This window comes from Perca flavescens, chromosome 9 (genome assembly GCF_004354835.1).
Source record: "Perca flavescens isolate YP-PL-M2 chromosome 9, PFLA_1.0, whole genome shotgun sequence".
NCBI lineage: Eukaryota > Metazoa > Chordata > Actinopteri > Perciformes > Percidae > Perca > Perca flavescens.
In genome coordinates, this window is record NC_041339.1 from 36,619,567 (window position 1) to 36,632,066 (window position 12,500).

General features: G+C 40.6%; 1 protein-coding gene across 4 annotated transcripts in view; it reads right to left on the reverse strand.

Moving 5' to 3' along the window:
* frem1b (Fras1 related extracellular matrix 1b) overlaps positions 1–12,500 on the reverse strand; it is a 153,288-nt gene that overhangs the window by 74,479 nt on the left and 66,309 nt on the right. For all 4 annotated transcript variants that reach the window (XM_028588545.1, XM_028588544.1, XM_028588542.1 and 1 more), the window contains 4 exons: positions 10,146–10,490; positions 8,062–8,204; positions 5,010–5,206; positions 3,269–3,359 (listed from right to left, as the gene is read on the reverse strand). In XM_028588545.1, coding sequence (XP_028444346.1) covers positions 3,269–3,359; positions 5,010–5,206; positions 8,062–8,204; positions 10,146–10,490 — 776 coding nt within the window. The remainder of the gene's footprint in view (positions 1–3,268; positions 3,360–5,009; positions 5,207–8,061; positions 8,205–10,145; positions 10,491–12,500) is intronic.

The window sequence follows — 12,500 nt, forward strand, 5'->3', positions numbered from 1 at the left end:
TTTAAAGGACTTCTCCTTAGTACAGTTTTAAAGCGCCCATATTATGCTCATTTTCAGGTTCATAATTGTATTTTAAGGTTGTATCAGAATAGGTTTACATGGTTTATTTATCAAAAAACACCATATTTTTGTTGTACTGTACATTGCTGCAGCTCCCCTTTTCACCCTGTGTTCAGCTCTCTGTTTTAGCTACAGAGTGAGACATCTTTTCTTCTTCTGTACTATCTTTGATTGCACTCGCACATGCTCAGTAGCTCAGATCGTAGCTGATGTCAGCTAGCTCCATAGACAGTAAAAGAAAGGCTGTTTCTCCACCTTCAGTCAGTTCCAAGGCAGGATCAGCTGGGAGACTTCTTCTAAACCAGGGAGCACATGGAAGTAGTTCTTTTGGAGATTAGGGTGAATTTGTGTGTGTTGTAGCAGTGCTTTGCTATTGAGAACGAGGTAGCATGCTAGCGTTAATGCTAACGCTAGCATGCAAACGGTTGTGCTTAGCCAGCTCGTCTCGGCTAGTGCCGTAGAAAGCCGTGCAGATGTTGACCAGCTCACCAGGAGACTGAAGGCAGGACACATTCAGAAACCGGATCTCACTCAGAACACCATGGATGGGATTTTCAAAGTGTGTATGTGTGTGGAAGCACCAGAGACACAAAATAACACCCCAAATCCTAGAAAAATTTAAAAATAGGGATTTTGTCTTAATATGGGCACTTTAACCTTCTGAAGGCTCTTATATACTAGACACATTTAAGATGGCGTGCGCCATCGTGACGTCAAAATGACGTAATATCCTTTATAGCGCTCGGCTCTTTTTTTTCCAGCAGCCAGCGACAAAGCTGAAACATGAGGCCTGAACGAGCTCGCCAACAACGTGGTGCCAGGACTCTCAGAGTGACTGCAGGTCTCTCTGGTAAACTCACTGGGTTAAGATGAGCTCTTTTATGGTGAATGAAAGGCTCGATCCCACCAAGTAGCTCATCCAATCAGATCAAAGCATTGACGGCAGTAGCGGAGAGAGTGTGGGTGCGTGGGTGCGGCCGCCCCAGGGCCCCGTGCCATTTAGGGGCCCCTTGAGTCACTTGACGAGAACAGGGCCCTCACCAAGTGACAGATTCTTAGCTGAAAGAAGTTAATTACTGCACATGATCTGACATTGTGATAATCCAGCTCTTCTTATCAAACACACACACAGTACAGGCCAAAAGTTTGGACACACCTTCTCATTCAATGTGTTTCCTTTTTATTTTCATGACTATTTACATTGTAGATTCTCACTGAAGGCATCAAAACTATGAATGAACACATATGGAATGATGTACTTAACAAAAAAGTGTGAAATAACTGAAAACATGTCTTATATTTTAGATTCTTCAAAGTAGCCACCCTTTGCTTTTTTATTAATAAGGGAAATAATTCCACTAATGAACCCTGACAAAGCACACCTGTGAAGGTAAAACCATTTCAGGTGACTACCTCATGAAGCTCATTGAGAGAACACCAAGGGTTTGCAGAGTTATCAAAAAAAGCAAAGGGTGGCTACTTTGAAGAATCTAAAATATAAGACATGTTTTCAGTTATTTCACACTTTTTGTTAAGTACATAATTCCATATGTGTTCATTCATAGTTTTGATGCCTTCAGTGAGAATCTACAATGTAAATAGTCATGAAAATAAAAAGGAAACGCATTGAATGAGAAGGTGTGTCCAAACTTTTGGCCTGTACTGTATGTATATAATAGAGCCATGTCAGTTATATATTGTGGCTCTGATTGAGAGCTCTTGGCCTGTTCAGCACCATCGCTGTCCATCAGCTGTCGCTGTCCGTGGTGCTGAAACATTGTTACTTGACTGGCAAACTGCTTTCTTTGTTCGTCAATACAAACTTGACAATGACAAAAAGTCTTTTCTTTGTGTTTTATTGTACATAGAGGCTTACTTGGCTCAACAAGTGACGCATTATAACATGCATTCACCAGATATTTTACCTTTTTAATTTTAAAATGACTTGGTAGCAGAGGGCCCCATGATGAAGCTCCGCCCCCACTGTACTAAGAGTCTGGCCCCGCACCGAAATTGACGGCAATGCTGCTGCCAGTTCTGCCGTTGTTTACCTTTTTCTTCTTCTTCTTTTAGTCCGTAGATAGAGCAACGTCGGTAGCCTTTGCTCATTAGCGCCACCGCTGTTCAGGAGAAGACTGCAGCTAGTGTCGCGACCACCAGCGCAGCTATAAATAGTTAACGGCGATCTCATGACGTCACATATGCGCGCGCCGGCTGTAAAACACGCTTTACTTCCTGCTTTGCTCCAATCATAACTTCTACAAGTTGAGTCATTTCAGTCCTTTAATCTGTCTTTAATATGGTCGGTCTATAGTTAATATTTATTAAAACGCAAGCAGTAGATCTTGGTTTCTTTCTTACAACCTTACCACACCACTGTGATGTAGCACATAATAATAATCTACTTTTATTCATTCATTCATTCATTCATAACATAAATGAATGAAAAAAAAAAGCAACAGGAAGAAGAAAATCTTATGGTACCTGTCACTTATTTGTGCACATCAAAAAATAAAAAAAATAACAAAAAACAGCTGCTTCATGAGTGGATCAACCCCAATCCTCACCCCAAACACATACAATTATCAGTACTACCTATTTTACATTTAATTATCATCATTTTAAGCGTATTAGTCATAATTTTTCTTATAACATTCCTGTATTTTTTTCTTATACAAATTCTTAAATTTACAAACCCTTTTGCAGCACTCCAGTTCATAGTCCAAGGTGTTCCACAGTTTAACTCCATAAATGGACAGTACTTTTTTAAGCGACAAAGTCTGCCTGTGCTGTAAGAACGTCAACATGTTTTAAATGCCAATGAACTTAATGAAATTACATTTTTGTTTTTTTTAAATCATAATTCTAGGGCAACAAACTGCTTTTCTTGTTTCAAGCTGAAGAAATTGATTTGGACCTCGAGGTGAGAATGTTTAGTCCATATCATATATGTATATATATTTAGAAACGTATTATAATCTTTATTAAACTCTTTCTCCTGGTAGGAATGACTGCAGCAGAGTTAAGCCTGCTGTAGCTGTAGTAAAGGTGCGGCAAAGGGACAAAACAGTAGCCCGTTAGGCACGACGCAAAGCCCAGTGAAGTGGAAAATAAATTAATAAATGGCGGCATGCCATTAAAAAAATTTATGCGTTATGCTCGGCCCTTAATCGCATCGCGTTAATGCTGACAGCCCAATAGTTTTTACCTGTGTGAAGGACTTCAACACCGGCACCGTGTGGTCTCTCTTCATGGCGTTGGTGCTGTCGGTGTAGAACAGGCGCCCTGCGTCCATCAGCCTGTGAATGCAAATGATAAAAAGTAGGTTCACTTTCAGTTACAGGATTATGATGGCTTATTTGGGTTCTTTTCCACAACACAGAAATAAATCAGACTCTAATTTTCCCTCTTTTGAATGAGCCATGTTAGCAGGAAGATTGGGCTTTTTTTTTATTGCAAATAAAGGGTACAAATCACATGTGAATAGTCAAAATATATATAACATACAACAATAAAAAGATAAACAAAATATAAAACAAGATTGCCAGGGGAAGAAAGAGGACCATATGTTGACAGTTTTAACAGCCTTTTTGTTGTTTGAGCCAGAAATCAGATTAATATAATGTTAAACTTCATGGAGAAAAAGTACAAAACTAGGTTTAATTAGTGCTGAATTTACACGTATGAATGTGAAATTTTGCCAAAAGAATTAATCAATTTATAATGAAGTACATCTTTTCTTTACTATGACTTTTATAAAAGCAAAAATTTACATCTTTCCACAATAAGGCAAAGTCTTTATGAATATGGTCAATGATGAATGCGCTTAGGTTTTGCCAAAATGTTCTGGTGTGTGGGCAATGCCAAAAGAGGTGCAAAACAGTTTCCGGGTGGTGTTCACAAAAAGAACAGTATGTGTTGATGTCTCTTTTAATTGCGGGTGGGTAATATCTGTGAATTAGGAAGATTGGGCATCCTTTGGCTGTACAATAGATATGGAACAATATATAATGGTAATAATATATATACAGTACAGGCCAAACGTTTGGACACACCTTCTCATTCAATGTGTTTCCTTTTTATTTTCATGACTATTTACATTGTAGATTCTCACTGAAGGCATCAAAACTATGAATGAACACATATGGAATTATGTACTTAACAAAAAAGTGTGAAATAACTGAAAACATGTCTTATATTTTAGATTCTTCAAAGTAGCCACCCTTTGCTTTTTTTATTAATAAGGGAAATAATTCCACTAATGAACCCTGACAAAGCACACCTGTGAAGGTAAAACCATTTCAGGTGACTACCTCATGAAGCTCATTGAGAGAACACCAAGGGTTTGCAGAGTTATCAAAAAAAGCAAAGGGTGGCTACTTTGAGGAATCTAAAATATAAGACATGTTTTCAGTTATTTCACACTTTTTTGTTAAGTACATAATTCCATATGTGTTCATTCATAGTTTTGATGCCTTCAGTGAGAATCTACAATGTAAATGGTCATGAAAATAAAGAAACACATTGAATGAGAAGGTGTGTCCAAACTTTTGGCCTGTATTGTATGTATATATATATATATATATATTATTACCATTATCTCACTCATTATCTCACTCAAAACAGCAAAGTTTGTATGTGTGGAAGCATCAGAGATACAAAATAACACCCCAAATCCCAGAAAAAGTGATTTTTTTTCATAATATCGGCACTTTAATACACCAATTTATGGCTGAAATACCTTTATTTAGCCTCGGAGAAGAAAAAGAACACAGATGGCAATTCAAAATATATCAAAAATATAATGGGAAGTATATGGTTACGTATCTTTGGGCATTTTTAAGTGGGGTATATGGAAATCCTGGAGCTTTCTTAGTGGGTATCCTGCGTAGACCTGCGTATCACGTAGACTACACCACTGAGTAGAGGGGGTCCCGGCCTGACCTTACCCAGGATGCAGTGGGCTGAAGCAGGGCTCTGTGATGACGTAGGTCAGGTCTGTGTCCGGATGCTCTGTGTCGGTGAAGTGGAGGTGAGACTGAGTGATGTACACCACCTCCGTCTCCTTCACCGTCAGCGAACGCACGCTGCCGGAGACTTCCACCGGCAGCTGGTCCTTCACCGGGAAAACATGGACCACCACCGTCTGGATCCACAGGTGGGGGGGGGGGGTCAGGAGGACAGGAAGAGGGTCAGGGGACAGGAAGAGACTTTTTTTTTTTTTTTTTTTTTTTTAAAACCATGTTTTTATTCAAGAAAGGCAAAACAATACAGATCTAATCATTTGGTTACAGTGTCTTGATTTCTTTTTTTTGCTTGAAAATGAATCCCATCCCACCCACATACTGCCATTACCAACAAAACAAAAGCGAGAAAAAAAATAAAAAAATAATAATAATAATAATAATAATAATAATAATAATATGTGATGAGGTTGACGGAGAGAGCAGTTCCCACTTCGTGTGGAAATCACATCAGGCATCAGACAACGCATCTGTGTGTATTGGGTAGAGCTGTTAGGGCCTTATATTATCTAGGGGGACAACAACAACGGATCCCATATCTTATGGAACGTATCAGTCGATCCTCTAGAGAAATACTTGATTTTTTCCAATTTCAGGAATAGCATCAGGTCGTTAAGCCAGACTGATGAAAATGGTGGTTCAGGAGATTTCCACTTCAGTACTATCCTTCTACAGGCCAACAGGGAGGCAAAAGCACTCACAAATACACCCAAAATGGCCATTTCTGCATTCAGCCTTACATTCGTGTCAAATGCTTCATTTAAAACTTTGCAAACAGTTGACCAAAATTCTTTTAACTAAGTCCAAAACAACTGAGCCATGTCGGCTGACGTAGAATTACAGCGGTCACATCTGTCATCAATATGTGGGTATATCTTGGACAATTTTGATTTGGTATAATAAATTCGGTGAAAGACTTTAAATTGTATCAAGTTAAGGCGGGCACAGGAGGATGTGCCATTAACTCTACTCTGAGCGCAGTCCCAGGCTGCATCAGATATTTCCATCCCAAGTTGTTCAGCCCAATCAGCTCTGATTTTATCTAATGACACTTTTCGAAATGATGAGATTGTGTTGGATATATTTGAAATCTGGCCTTTATGCTGCACAGGAGTTTGTAAGATATTGTTCAGCCCCGAATTTAGGAAGAGACTTTTTTAATCCGATGAGAGCAGTGGCTGTTCTGGGAGAGGCAAGGTGGCCAGTGGCCCTTTAGTATTAAACAGTAACTACCGGTGAAACAAGCTATAATGTAAATTAATAGGACAATAGTGCAGCTTGTATTAAAGTTCACTAAAGTGCTCTTTTTGCTGCTTACAGACTCTTAGATTATTATTCTAAGTGTCTGACAACATTATGGGAAGGATTTCTAATGAAGTCGACCTTTCTGTTAAAGATAAAGATCCTTTTTTTAAACATAAAAACATTCGTGAAATTGCGTTCGCTAAACCCACCAGACTCCATGTAAATAAACAGTAATTTTAGCATCGTAAAATTCAAATTCATTCAAAGTGGACAGAAACAAAATAAAACTATGAAATGCAGTTTTGGGTCGTCTTTCCACTTTTCCAACCATCACAACTCTAGTTTTGGTTGAAATAAACTCATAGTTTACTGATTTACATGTTAAAATATGTTGGCTCTATGCACGCTAAAAGTATGGCTTTTTTAAATGGAGTCTGGTGGGTTTAGCGCTACCGACTTCAGAGCTGTTTCTGGTTAAACAGAAAGGTCTCAAGGAGGTTTTTAAAGGTCTATCTCTGTAGGGATCCTTTCCATAATGTTGTCAGACACTTAGAATAATAATCTGAGAATGTCAGCGGCAAAACAAGCACTTTCACGCTTGTTACTTGACCAATTTCAAAGATTGTTGTTCAGTCATTTACACACAAAAACATAGGAAAACAGGGTCCATGCTGAAAAAAAAAAACAGTAGTTATCCTTTAAGCCTCATCTCCCCTCAGGCCCCCAATAACTGTGTCAAATATTTTCATACATTTTGATCCCCAACTTTATCTCCAACAAGGGGATATTATTGCAGTGCAGTGATAAATAAAATGGAGGTTAACACCAAGTGAATATTTGTGTGTTCACTGTGTATCATTTAGAGTTTAGATTGTTTGCCCGAGCCTGATATTTTCCGCCTCTATCCTTGTGCCGGGCCAGGCCCTTTTTTTTTTTTTTTAATCATGACTTTATTAGACCAATTGGGTGGGAAGAAAGCTTCTCCCGTAGCTCTGGGTGTAGCCTATGTCCTGCACTGACTTGAGTTTGAGGTAAACTGTGCTACATTTTGTCTCGCCCCATCTGCAGCACTGTTGTCGACATGCAGAACGTGGCGAAGGACGGTATTAATTAGGTGATCGAGACCAGAAAGTCTCCTGTATGGTTCCACGGCTTTGATTAGGTTGCTGCCTCGATCTGTTCCCCTCCACTATTCGGCTGAGGGAGCTTATAGGGTCTTTCATTTCTACATTTCTTCATTCGGATCCATTTTAGTTTTGATGCCTTCAGTGAGAATCTACAATGTAAATAGTCATGAAAATGAAAAAGGAAACGCATTGAATGAGAAGGTGTGTCCAAACTTTTGGCCTGTAATGTATGCTAAATGTCATTTATTTATTAACTGTATAATAAAACAATACCATACACAGTCCTACATATCTATATATATATATCCATCTTTATTTATCTGTAGTTCATTGTTGTTTTACCGTTTGTTTATTTTTGTAAAAAATATTTAGCTAAAAGTTTATTGTTATTCTTATACTGTATTTTTTCTATCTTTTTTTCTATTTAAAGAGTGTTTTTCTAAGATGCTAAAATATGCTGCTGGAAATCTAATTTCCTTGTGGGAGTCATCCCAAAGGGATCAATAAAGAGACGTCTAAGTCTAATATCGCATGTGTCCCCAGCCTGGCCCCCTCCATTTGAAACAGTCTAGAGCAGTATGAGAGGAAAGTGTTTTCTGACTCACGTATGTCTGGGAGAGGTTGGGCGGCTGGTGGCTGTCAGACAGCGTGAAGTCGAACGAGTCCTCAAACTGCTCCTCTCCTGAGTGCTGGTAGTAGATCTGACCCTGGATCAGATCCCGCTGCAAGAAACTGTCCACTTGCTCTCCTGCAAACACATCGACAATGTTTACAACCCGCCAGCTGCAACACGAGATGACGAGCATCAACTAAAAAAAGCATTTGATTACACCATGGTTGACACCATAACTCCGCTAAAAAGGCCAAAATAGCCAATTTGTCTCTCTTTGTCTTCATTCCTCTCCTCCGCAGCACCTGCTCATTAATGTCACGGCTGCCATTACACAAACATTTTCAAATAAAAGTGATAATGTTGACTTCTTCCATAACCTCCCTGACTTTAGTGCGACAGCGTGCTGCGTCTGATGTCATTGTTATTGGTCTTTGGCGCATGCGGGTCAGTTCTAAACCGCAACCGGTTCACACTGGAATCTGATTTAGGCCACACTTTAAAAGGTCAGGTCAACAGCCAAATAGAAAACTGGATGAGATGTCCTGTCTTGGATGGAAATTAAAAAAACTCCAATCGAGCCTCTATAACTGTGTGTCAGTAAGGCCTAGAATCCCCCTGATAGTGTTACCTTTCCAATGATACCAGGCAAACCCCAGAATGTCAAAGTATATGGAAGCTGTACCACTTTTAATTTGGGTATGAGGTTTAGACCAAAAAGCATGGATTTCAAGGGTTTCTTAAAGGTGCCCTGCCACACGTATTTCATGACTTTGTGGTAATGTCTGAAGTTAACCATGGACTCTGTATCATCCTTAGTGGAAGAAATGCCTTGGTTACCTTGTTTCAATCCATTCTAGCGCAGTATAGAAAGCCTGCAGGAAGACTCAGCTCGATTTCTGCCAGTTCTCATTAATATTCAACGCGCTAAGCTGTTAAGCCAATGAGAGCCTGGCTGTCAGAATCCTTTACCCAGCCCAACTGGGCGAGCTCATGAATAGTAATGAGCTCAGGCAGTATGATGTCAGACTGACCAGCTGTTGTGATTGGTCTGATTTCTCTGCTTATTTCTGTTCAGTGGCTAGAGTTGACAGAGGAGGCAGCAGTTCATTTTCACATTCACCACATAACACAAACACATATGGACCTAAAATATTTCAAAATATACAAGTAAAAACGGTTTAGTATGGCAGGGCACCTTTAACCCTTGTGTTGTCTTCTATTGGACCATACACTTGTCGTCCGGAAATCAACACTTTGACGTTTTTTGTTTTTTCAACACTTTTGTTTTTGGTGCTTTCTTAATAATAAACCCCACGTAAACCCAACGTAAACGCCACGTAAACCCCACGTAAACCCAACGTAAACCCAACGTAAACCCCACGTAAACGCCACGTAAACGCCACGTAACAACGCATTATGTCAGAGCTGTCAAACTCATTTTCCCAGAGGGCCACACTGAAAAAGGAGAATCACACCAATTTGCAAGGGGCCGGATTTTTCCTGCGGGCCTTGAGTTTGACACATATGCATTATGTCATAAAATTTCAACATGTAATAAATTGCCATATTTTGTAATAAAAACCTGAACCCAATATGTCACGTTTTTGGTGCTTTCTTAATAATTTTTTTTACATTTAGCGCTTCTTTTCACTACCATGTATAAACACCAGTAAGTAACACCAACCACTTGCCACTAGTTTTCCACTTATTTTTGGAATTCATGGTCAATAAACCTCATTTATACCTTATTCTTGAGTTAAAAAAGCAGAAATTATGAATTATTTGGAATAATATAAAAGTAAGATACTGTTTTAAAACATTTAAAAATAAATTTCAAGTGCAAACAAATTGAATAAAACACCCAAAATACAATGAAAGTAGAGATCCGATGTTTTTGTTGTTCTTGCGAAGCGTGTTGAATGGAATCCTCCATGGTAATTCAAATTCGGTAGTCAAAAAGAAACCCATATTTATGATATAGACATTTTGAAAATGGGTCAAATTTGACACCAAGACAACACAAGGGTTAAGAGGTTAAAAGAAACCAAATAAACGTTAACGCCTTCCCGCCCTCACCTGTCTCGTGGGCTGAGGTCTTCCGGACCAGCTGCCCCGCCCGGGGGCCGGAGGTCAGCTGGTACAGGATGTAGTCATCGCTGGAGTCCAGGTCAGCGGCGAGTAGCGTGAAGTCCTCCAGCCGCACGGCTGTGCCCTCCTGCACCTCCAGCGCCACATTGTTGATGAGGAACGGCGGCGAGTCGTCTTTGGGCAGGATGTTGACGGGGAACTTGTGGCGGATGCTGTGGCGCCCGTCGCTGATGCGAAAGACGATGTGGTCGCGCGTGGTGTCGCTGTCGGAGTGGTGGTAGACGACCACGCCGTCACGCAGGTCCTGCACGCGGAACATGAACGCCTTCCCGCCTGGAAGACAGGAAATGCCACGTAAACGCCACGTAGACGCCACGTAAACGCCACGTAAACACCACGTAAACCCCACGTAAACACAACATAAACCCCACGTAAACCCCACGTAAACCCCACCTAAACACCACGTAAACCCCACGTAAACCCCACATAAACCCCACATAAACACCACCTAAACACCACGTAAACACCACGTAAACCCCACCTAAACACCACGTAAACACCACGTAAACACCACCTAAACACCACGTAAACCCAACGTAAACGCCACGTAAACCCCACGTAAACACCACGTAAACCCAACGTAAACCCAACGTAAACACCACGTAAACCCCACCTAAACACCACGTAAACACCACTTAAACCCCACATAAACCCCACATAAACACCACCTAAACACCACGTAAACACCACGTAAACCCCACCTAAACACCACGTAAACACCACGTAAACCCCACATAAACCCCACATAAACACCACCTAAACACCACATAAACCCCACCTAAACACCACGTAAACACCACCTAAACACCACGTAAACCCAACGTAAACGCCACGTAAACCCTACGTAAACACCACATAAACCCAACGTAAACCCCACGTAAACACAACATAAACCCCACGTAAACCCCACGTAAACCCCACCTAAACACCACGTAAACACCACTTAAACACCACATAAACCCCACCTAAACACCACGTAAACACCACGTAAACCCCACATAAACCCCACATAAACACCACCTAAACACCACGTAAACACCACGTAAACCCCACCTAAACACCACGTAAACACCACGTAAACACCACCTAAACACCACGTAAACACCACCTAAACACCACGTAAACCCAACGTAAACGCCACGTAAACCCCACGTAAACACCACGTAAACCCAACGTAAACCCAACGTAAACGCCACGTAAACCCCACGTAAACACCGCGTAAACCCAACGTAAACCCAACGTAAACCCAACGTAAACCCCACGTAAACGCCACGTAACAACGCATTATGTCAGAGCTGTCAAACTCATTTTCCCAGAGGGCCACACTGGAAAAGGAGAATCACACCAATTTGCAAGGCGCCGAATTTTTCCAGCGGGCCTTGAGTTTGACACATATGCATTATGTCATAAAATTTCAACATGTAATAAATTGCCATATTTTGTAATAAAAACCTGAACCCAATATGTCACATGTGTCAAACTCAAGGCCCGCGGGCCCAATCCAGCCCCTTTCAGAGTTAAATACATTTTGGCCCGCGTGGTTCCGCGTGGCGCCAATCCAAAAACACAGGAACGTGTTTTTTAAACTTAAATTACTATTACTATACTACTATTCAAAGCAGACATTTGGGCAGATTTGCCAACTCTCGGACTCAGAAATTCCCCCAGAAGAAGCAGAGAGAGAGTTTAATATTCAGGAAGTTGTTGTTAAAAGAAATGTAATCATTGTTTTTCTTGATTTGCTAAATTCTGTGATGGCTAAGGAACTCTTTTGATGACTTTTGTAGGGCTTCATGTCAACAAAAATGCGACAAAAAGCGTACAAAAATGTCGGAAAAAGCAACTAATTTACAAAAAGGTGACAAATGTCTGAGAAAGCCACAAAAATGAAGAAAAAACCCAATATGGAAAAACTTTTTTAAAAAAAACAGTGACGATGGTTCTGGTTTCTGCCGAACCTTAGAATTTTTTCACAGGGAACCGAACCCTACTCTTGCACTACGGCGCGCTACGCTGGTCGCCGTAGTGACGGCACCGTTGATTACGGGAAGGTGTTTACGTAAGTGGCGCGTTCAATGCAGCAGGCTGTGAGAAAGTGGACATGGATCTGGTGAGCAGAAAAAATTGTTGTTTGGCAGTACTTTCAGTCAAAAAAAGGCCATTCAAGTCCAGCTTCATGTTCAATCTGTTCAATGCTGATTGGTCTGGTGGTGGCGAGGACCCTAAACTATACACAACATGGCTGATGTTACAACATCTGGTCTGAAAACATCCGAAAGAATA